General features: G+C 38.5%; 2 protein-coding genes across 2 annotated transcripts; one reads left to right on the top strand and one right to left on the bottom strand.

Moving 5' to 3' along the window:
* Positions 1-104: 104 nt before the first annotated feature.
* mmp25b (matrix metallopeptidase 25b) lies at positions 105-11400 on the top strand. The gene is made up of 11 exons (XM_055058079.1): positions 105-205; positions 284-378; positions 1879-2011; positions 3063-3204; positions 4019-4305; positions 4767-4946; positions 5985-6069; positions 7783-7865; positions 7949-8101; positions 8676-8963; positions 10113-11400. Exons 1-11 carry the CDS (start codon positions 187-189, stop codon positions 10373-10375), a joined length of 1728 nt encoding a protein of 575 aa, XP_054914054.1. The 5' UTR covers positions 105-186; the 3' UTR covers positions 10376-11400.
* A 3010-nt stretch (positions 11401-14410) lies between these two features.
* On the bottom strand, positions 14411-17820 carry ca15b (carbonic anhydrase XVb). The gene is made up of 9 exons (XM_055057833.1): positions 17686-17820; positions 17446-17521; positions 17339-17365; positions 17092-17262; positions 16317-16465; positions 16134-16229; positions 15977-16052; positions 15014-15177; positions 14411-14924 (listed from the first exon to the last, which is right to left on the bottom strand). Exons 1-9 carry the CDS (start codon positions 17752-17754, stop codon positions 14745-14747), a joined length of 1008 nt encoding a protein of 335 aa, XP_054913808.1. The 5' UTR covers positions 17755-17820; the 3' UTR covers positions 14411-14744.
* Positions 17821-18263: the final 443 nt, after the last annotated feature.

Genomic DNA, 18263 nt, shown 5'->3' with positions numbered 1-18263 from the left:
GCGAGAGCAGCAGGAGTCCAAGTTTGGACGAGCCTTATGAGACACAAACTGTTTCCACCGGTGACTTATGCGCTCGACATCCGCTTGTCGGAAATAAAAAGCAGAACCTTTTTGCTCTGCAGCCACAAGGAGCGCAGACGGTTCGGCGCATCGATCAGCGCAGCCTGGTCTCCGCAGACAGACGTGATGCGGCGCAGACGCAGCGGTGAAATGAGGCTCTTCTTCGCTTTCACGCGGAAACGTTTCCAAAGTTTCAGTGGATGACGCCGCGCTTTGTTTGCAGGGATGGAGCTGGAGCTGTGGATGGTGATGATGGTGATGATGGTGAACTTCACGGGACGCGCAGCGGCCCAGTCCAACCAGTACAGCAGAGCGGTGGTGAGTGAACCGCTTCTCCTGCTGCTTTGTGGTGCAAAAATGTTCCAATTTGACGCAGAAAAATGAAGCGGAATTGCGCTTGTAGTGAATTTAATGTTTGCAGCACTTTGGAGGTTTTTAGGGCGAAATTGCATCTCATTTGCATGTGCTATATTGCAAAACCTTTAACATTTTAATAACATAATTAATAGTTTTAACATGAATAACTGCATTTTTGGTCTATTTCCCAATGAGCTCCTTTTTTAAAATAGTTTTTAAGTCGGTTTATATTTGTACTTTTTTCAAACTCACCATTTAATCCATTCCATAAACACACAGATAAAAAAAGAAGCATTATTTTTAACATTTATTTCTTCTCTTAAATTATAACCTCTCTTTCTGTCACATTTGTAGAATGTTTACAAAACATGTGCAATTTTAAATTTCATTTTAGAATCATTTAAAACATACATAAGAACAAAAACTCATACTTTATGAAGGATTGGCAAAACAAAATGTCTTTTTTTACAGTAAAGAGTTCAATTAATATTCTGTCAAGAGTTACATTTATTTATTTTTCTCCTTAAAAATAAATATTATAAATGACATAATAATAACTGATAAGTGGAAAAGTCATAAAAACAAGAACTTCTCTGAAACATTTCACTTTTCTAAGGCAGGTATGAGTCAAAACAGGTTTTTTCTCTTCTGTCTTTGAATGTATTATTTCTTTAGATTAAAAAGAAGAAAAAAAACAATATAAATGTGTGTCAAACTCAAGGCCCGGGGGCCAAATCTGGCCCGACATATGATTTATGTGGCCCTCAGTTGTGTACTTAAATATTATTTTCACAATCCAATCAAAGCAGTTTTTCTGCATTGTGCAAAACATAAAAACAAAGTGAAAATATGTTTAATATAATTTAATCTTAACAAGATTAAATGCTGAGAAAGTGTTTTATTAAGATTTCCAAAATGCATCCACCGGCTCTTTGAGGACATTGTTCCAAAATGACACACCTGGGATAAAACATCTTAAGTTTTGCAGTATAACAGCACAAAAGTTTCCTTTTAGTCAGGTACAAACCAGCAGCCACCCAGAAACACCCAGAAAACCACAAAGAGACCGTTTTCAACACCTTTTCCTTTTGGCTGCGAAATCAAACGCTTTGTCAGGGTGGAGCCTCACATGGTTTCAAAATCACATTTCTTAACTTCTGAAGACGTTTCTGTCACATCTGGGCTTTTTAAAATGAATTTGAAGTAGAACATTTGCTCTGATATCTAACCTGCGTAATGAGGATGGAGGTTTTGCATCAATAAAGGCCGACATGCTGCTGCTGCTCCTGACGTCATCGGCGTTGCAGTTGGTGTGACATCAAATGATTTAGATTTCTTTCCCTGTCTTTGTTGCATCAGCCAGTAATTTACCAAAAGCAATAAAAACAAGGCTGGTTCTTTGTTTTTTCTTCTGCGAATTGCTTCATTTCTCTTAGTTTCCTTATTTCCCTTCCTGTTTAGGACTGGCTGAGCAGATATGGCTACCTTCCCCCTCCAGATCCACGCACCAGCAAACTGCAGACCAAAGAAGGGATTGAGCAAGCGATCCGCGTCATGCAGAGATTCGGAGGGATCCAGGAAACCGGATTAATTGGTAGAATACACACATGCAAAAAAAACATGATTTGCGAATGATGTTTTTCATATTTTGCCTTACAAAAGTATTTATTTTTTTATGTTTTGACATGTTACAGTCAAACCTCCAGGGCCGGTCCAAGCCTTTTTGGGGCCCCAAGCAGATTTTAATTTAAATTTTCCCCATCCGAACATGTCAACACCAAATGTTTTACCGTTCCTAAACTAGCTAATATGCGTAGCATACCTACTATCATTAGCATCATTCATAACCAGTTAAATGAAACCAGTGTTGTTGTGGCTGTTGGTTTTAACCTTACAGGATAGCAAAGTAAAACAAGAATATTTTGATTTTGAAGTGCAGAGTGGTATTTATTGTTATTTTCAACGATTTGAAAGTAACAGCAGCTGAAAAACATTAAATATACTATAAACAAGTTAACAAGTTTGATATTTTTCCCCAACAGGAAAATGTTAACCTATTATTTGTAAAACAACTGCAAAAAATAATATAGAAATTGTTTTTCCACATGTAGTGAAGTTTAGGTTGTATTATTCCATGTAGTTTTAAATATAAATATGTATTTTGATATATTTGGTGCCAAAATATATATTTGGAAAAAGCTGAGACTGAACCTTTTCCACTGCTGTTTTTATGAAACAAAAGAAAAAAACAAAACTCCACATAATCCTGAAAACATCATCTCTCCCTTGTAACACAGTGGTGGCTGCATTATGCTGTGGGAATGCTTTTGTTTCAAAAGGAACAAGGACGATGGTCAGAGTTAAAAAAGATGATGGATGGAGCTCAATAGAGAGCAAATGAATGGCTAAAGTGTTAGAATGACCTAGTCAAAGCCCACACCTGGATCCAATTGAAGATCTGTGACAACTGATGTTTTTGACAGAATCCGTCTGAACTGTAAAGATGAATTTATGTAATTTTCTACACACAATCCCATTAAAACTCCTTGAGGTTTGTGGCTCTTGCATCACATCGAGTGGGAACATTGTCTAAGTTCTCCTTTTGTCCACTCAGTTTAACACATGATGTCGAACTGTTGCTCCAGACAGCGAAACGCTGAAGCTCATGTCCACGCCGCGATGCTCGCTCCCAGACATCATCGGAGGCGAGGAGATGAGGAGGAGGAGGAGGAGGAAGAGATACGCTCTGTTAGGCCAAAAGTGGCACAAGACTGATCTCACATGGAGGTGTGTTTCCTGTCATGCTGCTCTGCAGGTTCAACACGCAACTGCATGAATCATGATCATTTCGTTAACCGCAGTTTCACAGCTTAATATCAGGGGAACCACATATTTATTTTTTTAACTCTTTTGATGTTTCATATCTAATTTGCAAACAGCTGTTTTCATTTGAAAACCCCACTCTGTCTGAAAGTGTTCTTGTTAAATCATTCTCACTTATTATTGTCTGATTTAGAGAAGCAAGAAAATAACTTGAAATGCAAAAACAGAAAATCTTGCCAAATATTTTTGTTTAGTCTCTACTGAAAATACCTTAGCAAACTTGAAAGGAGACAAAACTAACTTATAAGCATCTTTTCAGCAAAATATACAAGCCTGTGTTAAATAAACAATATTGATGAAAATGTATTGGTTCCATTATTAGACTATTTCACTCATAACAAGACATACTTCCAAAGAAATATGAGCTTTTTTTAGGTCAATAATTTCTTAATATTGTTGAAAACATTGTTGTACATAGTAAAGTATTGTAGTGTAACAATATATTTTCCCATATGGTAACTTCTAATAATATGGGACTCATGATAAGTCATTGATTCACTGGCAAATGACATATAACTAGTACTTTTTCTATCAATATTTATGAATTATTGCCCAAGAACAAGTTCCCATGTCTTACTGAAAAGTTACTTGTAAGTTATTTTTCTCTTAGTTCAAATGTACTAAGATATTTGAACTACTAATCAGGCCAAAAATACCTGGTAAAATGTTCTGTTTTTGAAGTGTTTGTTCTAATAAAGTCTTTTTTTCTTATTTCCAGCATCCACAGCTTCCCGTCAAGATCCCCTGTTCGCCATAACGAGGTGAAAAGTCTCCTGGCTCACGCCTTGAAAGCCTGGAGTGACGCCGCTCCGCTGAGCTTCAGGCAGCTGCCGGGCGACGGCGCGGCTGCAGGCGACATCAGAGTCTCGTTTGCCTCCCTGCTCCATGAAGACGGGTATCCGTTCGACGGGCCGGGCGGCACCCTGGCCCACGCCTTCTTTCCTGGCGCGGACGAAGTCAGCGGCGACACGCACTTTGACGACCATGAGACCTGGAGCTACGGAGGTACAATTTTACAATAACAGTGACAGAAATATGAAACAGCGCAAAAAATTTACTTTTGGTAAAGTTTCTGCTGCAATTCAAATAAGACAAAACTAACTTACGAGTGACTTCTCAGTGAGAGGTAAGACCTTTTTAACCCTAACCCTTAACTTAACCCTAACCCTAACCCTAACCCTAAACCCTAACCCAAGGCCCAGCCCATTACCCAGCAACCCTGTTCTGCTTCCACTGACAGATTATCTCACTTACGATATAATTTGGGCAAAATGTCTTATTAAAGGCGAAATAGTCCCTTATAAGATTAGTGGATTATTTACTTCAGACATGCTCAAATATCTGACTAACAACTTATTTGTAAGTTAGTTTTGTCTCAGACCAACTGTACTGAGATAATTGCGCTTTAAAATAGACCAAAATCTTGGTCAGATTGAGTGTTTTTGCTGATGTTTCCACTTGCACAGGCGACGGCAGCACCACAGACCTGTTCACCGTGGCGGTGCACGAGTTCGGCCACGCGCTCGGCCTCTCCCACTCCTCCTCGGATCCGTCCATCATGAGGCCGTACTACCAGGGCCCGGTGGGAGACGTCTCCCAGTACAAGCTGGAACTGGACGACAGGCTGGCCATCCAGCAGCTGTACGGTCAGTGGCACCCACAGTCTCTGCTCTGCAAACTCTAGAATGCATTTACCGTATTTTTCAGACTATAAGCCGCTACTTTTTTCCACTAACGATGTTCACATTAGTAAAATAAATTAAATAAAAATAAAAATAAATAATAAGCTTAGGACCTTTTTGGTTAAAAAGGTTTTAAAAATGAACAAAACACAAAATCTCACCAAGTATTTTTGCCTCATTTCCAGTGTAAATATCTTGTTACACTTGAAATAAGGCAAAAATAACTAACAACTAACTTTTAGGTTAGCTCTGTTTTATTTGAAGCAGTACGATATTTACAGTAGAAACTGCATTTTGTGTTTTTGCAATGTGGAGGATAGAAGACAATGTGGATTACAGCACGTTTTCATAAACCGTTTTAAACTTTCTATAGCAAAACGTAATGTTTTGTTCTTTTAATGTTTCTCCTGTAAATTGCTTTGCTTCTCGTTGTGTTTGATTGTTGTGATCTAAATCAACTCCCTGCTTTGCCTCTGAAAAAGCTCCAATTAATCTTTTGTTTGGCTCAGATTATTCACTCAGCGCACAGTTTAAACTAAAGTGCTTAGAAACACTTCAGTGAAAGTGAAACATTAATTTGCAAATGTTTTAGAAGGTTTTTAAGAGGTTAAATCGTGTTATATTCTGAGGTGAAGCTGTGTTGCTTTTAGATCAGTAGGTAATCTGTAATAATCTGGGGAATATCTCCATCTTCAGCCCCTTTCACAAACTAATAAAGTTTTGTTAAAGTTAAAATTGTCATAAAAACAGAAAAATAAAAGTTCAGCTTGCTGTTATTAGAAATGAAGTTTGTGTTTGATGGTAACTTTATTTTTTCTTAAAACAAGCGATTTAGATTGGGGATAAAATTGTTATTTTTAATCCTGATCAGTGTTGGATCTGCTACTTCTGTTCAGCTGTGTGCGTTTTGGAACTGAACAGAAGTATATGGTTCTTCCGCCACTTTTCTCATGCTGTCATCAGGTTTCAGTTCCTATTTAAAGTCATGATTCTGTGTTTCAGGCGCCAGAGACGACACACGACCAGGTGGAGTTAATCCTGACCCCCCGCTGTTTCCGAGTCCTCTTCCCCCGAGGCCAACAAGGCTGTGAGTTCACAGAAGTGAAATACCACAACTTCTAATTCTGTTCTGCCATCATAGATGTTTCCAAAGCTGAAGTCGGGGATTTTATGATTCATTGGAACTGTTGTATTTCGGTGGAATACAGACAGCATTCTGAGGAACCACTTGCTTTTGGAAACAACCAACCAGGTCCTGACATTATTCTGTCAGGTTCTGTTCACTGGGATGGTGCGTCATGCGTTCAGCCTCTTTTTTTTACATTATTCTGATATCTGGCAACTCTTCTCTTCGTACAAGAACTGGTGATTTAAACTGGTTGGTTTCCTGGTTCAGGACCCAAATGTTGACTTGTAGGGTATTAACAAGAGTCCTTTTTTTTAACATATCCAGTACTAATAAAAAATAAAATAGTTGCAGGTGAGTCCAGGATTCAAACCTGCTAGCATAATGCTAACATGACTATGATTGATAGTTTCTTCGGGGTTGGTTTGTTGAAAGCATTGTGTCGATTCCTACAAACATTTGTCTTGTCATTGGGTCCAAATTTTGTCTTCTCCTTCAGAAGACATGAAGTTTGTAAATTTGGGTCGCTGTTGGAGGAGGATTTTAGATTTTATTTACAGTTTGATCCAGAATGATTGGCTTTCATGTGTGAGGAACCAAACGACGAATCTGGAAACAATCCAAACTGGTTTGGGAAAAGATAAAGCATCCTAGCATTAGCCTCCTTCACCTCGTCTCTATTAAAAACACTCAGACTGTTCTTAATCTGCAAAGTTTCAGTGTTAGGAGGTTTGGAGATGTAAACAGAACAACCAAGACAGGAATCAGAAGAGTTGCAGAGTCTCTGAGTGTTTTACTTGTGAACAAGGTGAAATATGTAAAATATGTCAAAATCTGTATGTCAGGTCACTTCTCACAAATTGTTCAAAGCATTATTTTTATAGTCGTGTCTGAATCTGTGGCATCTTTCATGCTGGTAGGAAATGAACTCATCCTGTTCGAGCTCAAGGTGTCACAATGAGCAAAGGAAACTTTCCACTCAATAACATGTCATACTTGTGAGTGGGATTAAATTAAAAAGTTTTCTTGTTGTTTTGGTAAAGCGTCTCCAGATGACGTTTGCTCTATATTAGTAAATGAAACTGAATTTAAATGAGTGAGAATTACCGTATGTTCTGGACTATAAGCTGCTACTTTTTCCCCACGGTTTGAAGCACGCGGCTTTTTTCTTCAACCACCAGGGTCACTATGGAGAAATGTTTTCAAACTCCTCATAGTGGAAACCACACTAAGAAATTTATATGGTGCAGCTTTTAAGTAGCACCATATAAACTGCATGTAAGCTTGGGGTGAAAGAATCCACGGTTCGCTGTTGGAGACGCAGGGCTGCATCCTGCATAGGAGATTTGTTAAAGACTCAGCCCTCTGCTGCATCCTGGTGGGAAACCGAGAGGAGGAGAAACCAGAGGCTTACAGCCCAGTGCAGCTCATATACATATATATATATATATATATATTATGGAAACTCAACAAAATCATGAAACTCGACTTGCTTTTTGTTATGATTCACAATTGAAATGTTTTAATATGTTTCCACTGAAAGAATATATCAAAATAAAAATATTTATTCACATTATTAGGAGTGTAAACTGTGAACTGTGGTCACATTTAGTCTTGTTCCGCCATCTAGTGGTGTTCTCCTGTAACTGCATTTAAAATCTCTCCCTGTTTCAGTCCTGAGCCTCCATTCGATGAGCGATGCCAGGGAGGCTTTGACGCAGTAGCAAACATTAGAGGAGAGGTTTTCTTCTTCAGAGGCAAGAAGAAACACATGCATAAAAGTTCAGCAATTACAAATAAATATTGTTGTCATGTTTTAACCCCGTTCTTTGTTTAACAGGTGCACATTTCTGGAGAACTACGCGAGACGGCTCTCTGGTGTCCTTAAGGCCGGCTGTGATCACAAACTTTTGGATGGGCCTTCCGACAGGAACAAACAAAGTCGACGCCGTTTATGAGAGAAAGAGCGACAGCAAAATCATCTTCTTCATCGGTAATAAAGCCACAGCTTAATCTGCGGCTCTGTTTTACAGTAGAGAGTTTGATCCTGGCTGATTCATCCCACATGTTTGCAGCTTGCAGCAGTTTGCTCAAATATCTATTGCGGAAGCAAAGAGAAACCAAACCGACACTGCAAAAACACAAAATCAAACCAAGTATTTTTGTCTTGGTTCAATTTTTAATATTAAAACAAACAGTTTTAATATTAATAAAATATACTCCACGGAAAGAAAACAAAATGTTAATATTTTTGGTCTACTTTCTATTGCTAATATCTTAGTGTACTTGAAATAAGACAAAACTACCTTACAAGAGCTTGTTTCAAGTAAATAAAAAGAAAGAACTAATTCCACTTAATACAATATTTTCCCCATATTGTAAGTAAAATAATCTGCTAGTTGAATAAATACTTTTTGTAAGGACTTTAAGGACTTTTTATGATTTAAAACAAGTTCCTGTATGCCATTAAAAACCACTAAAGTATGGAGGTATGAATATTTTTTGCGAGGCATTTCATTTCAAAGCAGAAATCCACCAAAAGTCTTGAACCATGTTGATGTGTCCAGGCTCGCAGTACTGGGTCTTCAGCGACACAAAGGTGATGAGCGGTTACCCCCGACCCCTTTCCGACTGGAGAATGGTGACGGCGAGCGGCGCCACGCCGGACCGGGTGGACGCAGCCTTCGTCTGGGCCCACAACGGGAAGACGTACCTGTTCAGCGGGGGGCAGTTTTGGAGGTTTGACGAAAGCCAAAAAACAGGCCATCCGGAGCCGGATCCCGGCTACCCACGGAGCAATGACCTCTGGACGGGAATGCCGACCCACATGGATGATGTCATCACCTGGGGTTCAGGTAACATAAGCTGTAGGCAGATAAACCAAACTACATGTTTTCATATGAAGAATGTTGTCAACAGTGGATCGCAGGCAGCTCTACTTTATAAATAAGTAAACAAATAAATAACCAAGTAAAAAAACACATTCAAATGTTGTTTAAAATATTTACAAGGTAAAGGGGGAATCACAATTTAAAATATGAAAATGCAGAACTACTGTAAAAATCTTTGGTTATGCTTTAATTGAAGGAGTGTGCATAAAACTGACACGACATTGTCATAAACATGAAGGAGTTATTCTGCGAATAATCAAATTGTTCATGCATGACACTGTTAATATAACTTTGCGTTAAAGGGGTCATTATTGTCCAAATAATGCAAAGTTGTTTTCACTTTCAATGGACTTTTAATGCAACTTTGCATTAAAAGTGTCATTATTTACCAAATGACAACCACAGCTGCAAACACAAACAAGGTTCATGTTCATAACAGGTGTTATATGTTTACGACAGCATCACGTTAATCTTATGCACAGCCCTTCAAATATAATGTTACCAAAACAACAAAGCAATTCAAAGTTGTTATTGGTAGTTTTTTTGTGTGTATTTAAAAAAAAAAAAAGATTATTCACCCTTTTGGTTGAAATGAAATTTTTGTGGAGAATCAACAAATCCCAGCACTTTTCTTTGCTAAGGCATAATTGTGTTTATTGTAGATTTTTTGGTAAAAATGGTGAAAAACATCCAGTTTAAGTGATGTTAACTTTCTTACTGTCAACTTATAGTAAAACATTTACTGTTATATATAAATGCAATTATTGCAAATGCTTCTTAATTTGTACCACAAACATTTGATTTTTATTGCAAATAATCACAAAACCCTGGAGGTCTTATTGATGTTAAAAAGCAGTCAATATAATGTAATTTTAAGAATTTATTAATGTTTTAAAAGTTTGTACCCGGGCTTTATCAATACATTCTGGGACAACCGGGCCTTTAAGAGCGGCCTTGATTTGGCCTGAATGTGAAAATGAGTTTGATGCTCCTGGTGTAGAGAATCACCGCGGCTGCAGAGAGCACAGAACCACAGAGACGGATCAGTTCAACGCAGCTGTCAAGCTTCTTCGGTTGTCCTCACTGAACGTTGCTGCTGCTGTCATTCTTCAGGAGACGCCTACTTCTTCAAAGGCGACTTCTACTGGGTGCTGAAGGACGGGGGCATGAACCAGGAGTACGTTTCTCCCAAGGCCACTGGGATGAACTGGCTGCGGTGTCCGGGTCCTCCTCCGACGGCGGCGCCGCAGAATCCTGGGAAGCCACCGTCCTGCAGCTGCAGCTTCAACAGATCGTCTCTGTCACTGAGGAGCGACTGTCTGCTGCTGGTTGCTGTTATGCTAATAATTAATGGGTTGATTTCTGTAAATAATTAACTAATATGGGCTGTTTTCTCTGCACCTTTCTACCCTCATGCAGATTTATTTCTTGATTATAAAGGGTTTACTTTCAGGATTTGGCAGCTGTAGGATAGTAGCACTCTCCCTTCCCAGTTGTGTTTCACATCTTTGTGTTTGTAAGATAAAAATGGACAAAAATGCGTCATGTCTGTTTGGAGAGATTGATATTTAACACCATTATTCAGCAAATGCAGCTCTTCTTTCACGTCTTCTTATCTGATCCAGACAAACACATTTAGAAGGTTAGAAGATTAAAACTGAGGCGCCTTGTTCTGATTTCCAAATGTTGTAGATGAGTTTTAAAATATATTCAACCAATTATCCTTTTAAGTTATCACAATTTCAAATATGGTAGTTAGATTTTCTATGCCTTGCGCAACTGCTGAATATATTTGAATATTTGTTATTAAACAGTTTGAGGTTTGCTGTTATATAATTGTCTGAACTTACTTGTTTTTGTATTAATATTTGGATAAAATTCTATTTGAATGAAATCCTCAGAGATTCACACAGATGAATTGTTTATTTTAATGGAGTTCTCAGTGTAAAATGAATAATCAGAAATCACAAAGAAAAACCCCAGAAACAATCCTGAACCTTGAGGACAGACTTCCCAGAAGAGATCATAGATTTAAAAAATATAGCTTTTTTTCCATATATTTTTCTTTGGTATATAATGTTTTCATAACAGCAAACCAGTCGAACAGGAAAAGTTCTCACAAAATGAGTCATTAGTGAAAAGATATTTCACACAGTAAACTGATTTATACACTGTCTGACAGGCTTCAAGAAGCATTTCTCTATCCAACAACACACCTATTTGAGGTCTAAACTTGCTTATCAGGAATGTTCAGGGAAACCAATTAACCCAACAGTTGTGTTTCTAGAATGAGGGGAGAAACTAGAGCATCCTAAGAGAACATGCATGCAGGAAGTTTGGTTTTGTGTTTCCTTTCGTAAGGATATTTGAGAACGTTGAGCATAAAAAAAGCATAAAACTATTTTGTGTTTTCTTTTGTAAGGACATTTGTTTTTGTCGGGTTTAAGGGTGATTTCACTGGGCCACCCTGAACCCAGGAACTTAATTTCCCAGAAGCTTTTATGTTGCTTTGGCTGCTGCTCTGTTGCTGCTTTGGAAAATTGGCAATTACAGCAACCTCTGAGACACTGGAAGGCCCACTGGCATCGCTGGACACTTTTTCACTTCCACAGTTAAAATAAAATAAATAAATAGTGAAACCATAAAACCAATACGTTTTAAATAACAGTTTAAGACTTAAGTAAAGTATTTTGACTAAATTGCACCAATTGTGACTTTCTGTTAGGGTGAAAATGAGAGTAAACAGGGTTTCTGTCACACTGATTACAGCTGTATGTATGGAGAAGACCTATAAGCTTCCTATAGAGGAAGGCAGGCTTCCTATTTAGCAACATAAATTGCATAAATTATCACAACAATAAAAAAAAATGCTGATTTTGTGAACACACAAAATCTGCATGTAACAGGTGGTATAAAAATTTGCACAGGTATTAATGAACTCATCTAAAAGATTTTTTCAGATTTCTTTTGTCAATGTTAAAGTTTAGTTTTTTTCCTTTAATTGTAGTTTTTGTTTTTTTTTGTCTGAAATGAAGAAAGATCTAAATACAACTAAACATTGAATTCCAGTGCGTTTCCTCCTGGGTATGTTCATGTATTTGCAAACAAAAAGACAAAACTTTAAATAACTGACGTGAAAAAGTTGAAAGTGTTTCCCTGTCAGGGTAAATTTCCACCCATTCAACCAACTTCTGCTTGTAAAGGTGGGTTACACCCCAGGGAGGTTGGCAAACAACACCCACACACACCCACACACACACACACACACACACACACACACACACACACACACACACACACACACACACACACACACACACACACACACACACACACACACACACACACGCACACACCCACAAGCGTGTGAAGGCAGTGCTGACACCTGCCCCACTGTGCATCGCCACAGTTAATTTCCAACATGTTAGCTCGATTTTTGCCCTGCGGGGCTGTTGAGGGTAAACGATAATTTCCCTGAGTCCTGGAAAAGTTTCCTGTTTTGAAAACTCACACAGTCAATCTACCACTGCGAGTTAATCTTTCACAAACACACAAAATCTAAAACTTGCTAAATTTATTTGACTTAAAGAGTAGAAGATAGTAGACACAACTAAATGCGGCTCAAGTGTTTTACAGTGTAACTCGGGTTTTTAGATATAGCAAAATAAAGGTCCTTATTTATGCAGATGATGCACAGGTCTACATTACAGTGTCACTATATGACTATGAACCAATCAAAAATATTGAACAGATGCAACATCAATTTAACCAAAGGATCAAGAGTCTGTAGAGCTTCAGGTATCACAGCTACAAACTACTGATCAATCTTGAACCTTCAGAGACACATAAAGGTGGTTAGAAAAGTCAGTCTTTTATCATCTGAAGAACATTTCCAGGACTAAAGTACTAATGTCTCAGCAGAATTTTTAAAATTCACATGTTATCTTTATTTGCATTGATTACTGCAACATACAGGTCTGATGAACGGATCCTCCAGCTGCAACTGGTCCAGAACGCTGCTGCTGTCGTTCTGACTGAAACCAGGAAGCTAAGTTTTGTTGCTCCCTGCAGCTCAGAGAATAGAATTTAAAATACTTTTATAAATCATGGAATCAAGATTCATTAAAGTCTCTGGATCAACCTTCCAGAGCCCTCAGGTCTTCTAACTTTAGTCTCTGCAACCCCAGAACAAGAACCAAACATGGAGAAGCAGCATTCAGCGTCTAAGCTCCTCTAATCTGGAACAAGCTTTCATAAAACTGCTGAAGCGCTGATGTTTTTTAAATCAAGGCAAAAACCCAAGTTGTTTAGCTTTGCCTTTGATAAATATTAAACATTATACTATATCTTTCCTGTTATTTACTATGTCATTGATATGTATTGTTTTATGTTTTTATCATATGAAACACTTTGATTGTCGCTGAAATGTTTTTTTTTTAAAATAAACTTGCCTTGCCTAACAGAGGAACCCAAATGAGGAACAAGAGCTGCACCTTGTTTTAACACCAATACAGGTGGAACGCACCTCAATTACCCAAACAACACTTTACTGAAGTCGTATCAGAAACTCGTCTAATCGCCTTCAAGGACATATTTTGGTTTATTTCTGTTGTGCACCTGAAGGTGAAGGTTATTGTGTTTGTCACATGTCATAGCACACAGGTAAATTCTGAACATTCCTCAGTGACACTGCAATCAGACAAGTCAAAGATCAAGAGACGGTTCTGAGGAAACAGCGCGACCTATTTACCTAAGAGACTCTCGATGCTCAGCTGTTAACGCTCTGTCTCTGTGATCAAACAAATCTGAATTCACTGTAAGCAAACCTAAAAAAACCTCAGTGATTGGTTTGTGTTTTAAGAAAAGTTTTTTATTCAGATGTTTGATTTACTTAATGACTCCGTATCATCTTTACAATTCAGACATTGTTTAGCTGTGACTCAGACCAGTCCAAAGTCTCTGTAGTGGTATTTGTTCCAGTTCTGAAGAGAGGTTGAAATATGGCCTCTGGGATCACGCAGGTGTTATTTACCAAGACTATAGTACACTTTTTATATGAATTACAGAGAATGTATTAGTAATAGTTAATCCATCCATTCATGCTTCATCCATGCAATAAGAAAATCTTCTTGAAGAAAATGAATTTCTTAAGAAATTACTCAAGTGAGAGTAAAAACGCATTTGGTAAAAAGAATACTCTAATACAGAGTATCTGATCAAAACATCAGTCATTTGATATTTAAAACAAAATATAAAATTATGAAGAAAAAGTCTGAATATAATTGTGAACAAATAATTTTATACCAAAAAAAGGTTTGTTTTGCATCACAGACTAATTCACAGAACCTTGTGTAAAAACTGAAAACTATACTGAAGATTAAAAACCAAACACATAGAAGTCATTGATAAATATTTTATTGAAAGCATTTTTATCTTCAATGACAGTAAATAATGTGTTCTTCATAAACCAGAGTTACACCTTGAACCTTCATCACAAACTAAAAACTGTTTCAGGCTCGATTTTAGTGCAATTTAAACACACAGACATTTCTGCAAAGTGCAAGAAGAATAAACGAGTAAATAAGTAACAGATGCATTTGTGTTGCATAGTTAGTTCAAGGCAGAAAAGTCTTTTCATTCCGCACACACATACAAAACCTGCAACATGTGCAGGGCTGAGGTTTGGCATTTTATGCATGTTTTATCCAAAAGTTGACCTTCCACCTGAGCTTTTGAGCTTTTGTTTCAATATCTCGCCATTATGAGGGCAAAGGTCATCAGAGACAGAGAGTAGCCAGATTTGGTGGAGGAGCTTGCCTTCGGCTGCGTTGACACCGGCTGTGATGCCTGGATGCCTCGATACACATTAACCATCAGAGGAGAGGTGGAGTTTTTGATGCGCATGCTTGTGCTGAAGAGGTCGATCTGAAGGGAGGATGGATAACGCTTAGCCTCATGGGAAAATAACCACTCTGCAAGATCCAAATCAGAACCTCCCTTATGGAGAAACTCACCAAGTTTTTGCTGACTTTAATCGGTTCTTTGAACACGGTCCAAACGACGGCTTCATCACAGGTAGGCGTGGTCAGCGAACCCAGGTAGCGGTAGTAATTGGCTCGGTTCACGCCAGAAAGGAGATCGTCCAGAGAAATATTATGTTGGATTGTGGTAATGTCACCTGGGGAGAAAAACGAGCATCAAAGTGAGGCGTTCAAAAACAAATGGGCTTTACCACACTGCCCCCTAGCGGTCCGTGAGGTACTGCACGTAAACGAGCGTTTGTCGTAATGCCAAAGTGCGACGCCTGCAGTTTGCTTATCAGAAGATTCTGCTTGAAAATAATAATGATGAATAAGCAGCTTAAAACCGGGCCACTCAAAAGAAAAACTGAAGATACGGGCAAATGTGTCGTTCAGGAGTGAATCGATTCTTTTGAACGGCTCCACGCCGGAGAACAAGTCTCTGTTACAACTCTGCTGACTGACGCTTTTCTCGCATGTCAACAGCTGTTATTACTTTTATTTAACACAACTGATGGACCTAAGTGGTTACTTAATGGTGCAGAAGAAGATTTCTGTTTCTGCCAAAACAACTAAATGTTATTTTTCTTTTATTATGCGTCTAAATTACAAATCAAATGTCATTAATGGACACAACATGACTTCTTTTTTAATTCCCATGTAGAAAGCTCATAATTAACGCTTTCAGAATCTGTAAATATCTCAAAACGCCGTGAGTTTGCGTGTCAATGTGTCCAGTCACATTTACAAAACAGCCTCACCTTCTTATTAATGAACAAAGAAAAGAACAGAGACAATTATATTTCGGCTTGTATGTAGATAGATTTATTTTTTAAACTTTAAATTCATAATTTATTGGCTAATGATTAATGAGTTAATTTGGGGCAATTTCAGGAAGTTAGGTGGTTTGTTAAATAAGTTAATTATTGCTGAGCGTGAAACACTCCCACAGCTTACCAGCATTTGAGATGCTTGACAAGTAGGAGGTCAAATTCTTCCAGCTGGCTGGCTGATCGTCTTCTCCTGTCAGCTCCTTCAAACGTGGAGAGAGATGTTGGTAAAGCAGCTGCAGAAAACCAGAAAAGCTCTCAAACATGAGGTCATCTCCGCTCACCTCAATGAAGAAACCGAGAGCAGCGAGTCCTTCAGAGTCCTGCACAGCAAGGTTGGTGTTGGTGTTGTAGGTCGACTTGCTGTTCACAATGTGAAGCTGAAGGAGGAATGAAAACAAAACACGTTTTTTTAAAGAAAGCTAACGCACACGAGGTCTAATCGTTTGCATGGGGATTAGAAATACCTCCATGGGGAAGCGCTTGCCGTCCACAGTGTGCTCTGATCCGGGCTGAGCCGTGCCGTTTCCCCAGTGGAGGTGGAACTGCAGGCTGTCGTAGCTCTCAGACAGGCCTCCTCCTGACACCTTGACGCCAGCATGGAAGTTCACTTTGACTGGAAGCAGAAAAGGAAATGAAGAAAAACTGATTTTAAATACTTCCTCCAATGGCACAAATGAAACTTCCAACAAACCAGATTAGTTATTGTTTGGACTCAATATCTAAACTCTCTACATCATCCTTCTATTAAAAAAACTATTTGATTATTTACACAATTTATCATGGAGTAAATTGTGAATAACTTCCATTTATTGAAGCCTCCACGTCTTCTGGGAAAATGGGTTAAATCATTCCCAACAAAAACATTTTCTGCCTTTTTTTAGCCAACATAAAAAAACACAGATGTTGAGGCTTTGGTATAAAATAATTAAAGAAATAGATTCAATGTAAATCTGAGCACAATTACTCAACATTGTCTGCATATCACAGTGAGCAACATTAGAGTTTCATTTGAAAGCTGTTTGTTTATCTATTTATATTAAATAAATTCCCCTTTACCGCGTCTGAGTCAGTGAAGATCTCAAGGTTTTTTTCTTAAATCTTGTTAAATAAATATTATTAATATTTTTTCCATGATGTCTTCCAGTTTAGAGCTAATTCAGCGTCTGATTCATGCAACTCATCTGGCCACCAGATAAAATCTGCGTGCGCCGGATGCTGCGCCTCCGCAGTCTAACGCACCAGTGTCCCCGGTGTTCGTGATTGTGGCCAAGGCGGATCTGTTGTCGTATCCCTGGAAGCTGAACTCCGTCAGTTTCTCGTCCTCCGTCGCGTTGGCGGACACGATGTTGATGGGCGACTGACGCGTCCCGTTGCAATAGAGCGGGGAGATGAGCGGCCAGGTGGCGTCACCTGCGGCAGAGGCAGGAGCTGAGCGGCTGCAGCCAAATGATGTTAGAGCGCACAGAGGAACCCGGCGGATACTTACTGCAGCTGGAGTTATGGTAGCACCACACTGGAAGAGAATCAAGCCGGTTAGTAGGCCCCGCTTTCCTAAATGTAAGTGCATATTATTTTATTTTTCTTTTTTCCTACCGATCGCGTTGGAGGCACAATCTGCACTTGGTGCAAGGACGCACACAGCAACAGCGATTATAGTCAGAAAATTCATCTGAGGAAGAAACAAACATGACAAATACGAATAGAAGCTGGAAAAAAATGTTTTATTTGCATTTAACAATTACCTAAATGCAAATAAATGGAAAACGAAAAGTAAAAATGTCTGATTAGAAAGTGAGGAAAAGTAGAAAGATTTTTAAAAAATGATGCTCCTACCTTTGGGTGCAGGTGTTTCCACGCAGGTGTCTGCTGTCCTGCCTCATCCTGACCTTTTATAGATCTCATTTCTGCAGGAATTCATGCTTGAATGACGTCAATACCTGATGCATGACTTATCAAAGGAACAAATCAATCACATACGGACCTAAAATACCTTACATCGGTAATGCAAGTTGAGGAAATCTCAACAATTTATAGGGGAAATGCCTGGTTCTTGTTCTTGTTTTCTGTATGTAATCCAGAAATATCTACATTGATTCATTTTGTCAGCAGAATCAAAGTTTAACTGTAAACGGAATGTAAATTATTCTAAACATTTGCTCACTTTGATGCATAACTGCAGATTAAGCACGCTAAGCTGCTTGCAGTCTGTAAATGAACCAACTAATAAATATTGGTGTGCTGCATTGTTGAATTTTATAATTTGGTTGAAACTTTGTGCTTTTACAGGTTAATGACTGTGAGAAACATTAGCAGGAGATTTGACTTGTTTTCAATAGGAGACTGGAAATAGACTTAATTGTCATTTGTGCTTTGCCCTCATTGCAACATGTCAATCTATTCACAGGCGTCTG

Source organism: Poeciliopsis prolifica, unplaced genomic scaffold, assembly GCF_027474105.1.
Source record: "Poeciliopsis prolifica strain line A6 unplaced genomic scaffold, Auburn_PproV2 SCAFFOLD049, whole genome shotgun sequence".
Lineage (NCBI taxonomy): Eukaryota > Metazoa > Chordata > Actinopteri > Cyprinodontiformes > Poeciliidae > Poeciliopsis > Poeciliopsis prolifica.
This window is presented reverse-complemented; position numbering and strand designations above follow the sequence as displayed.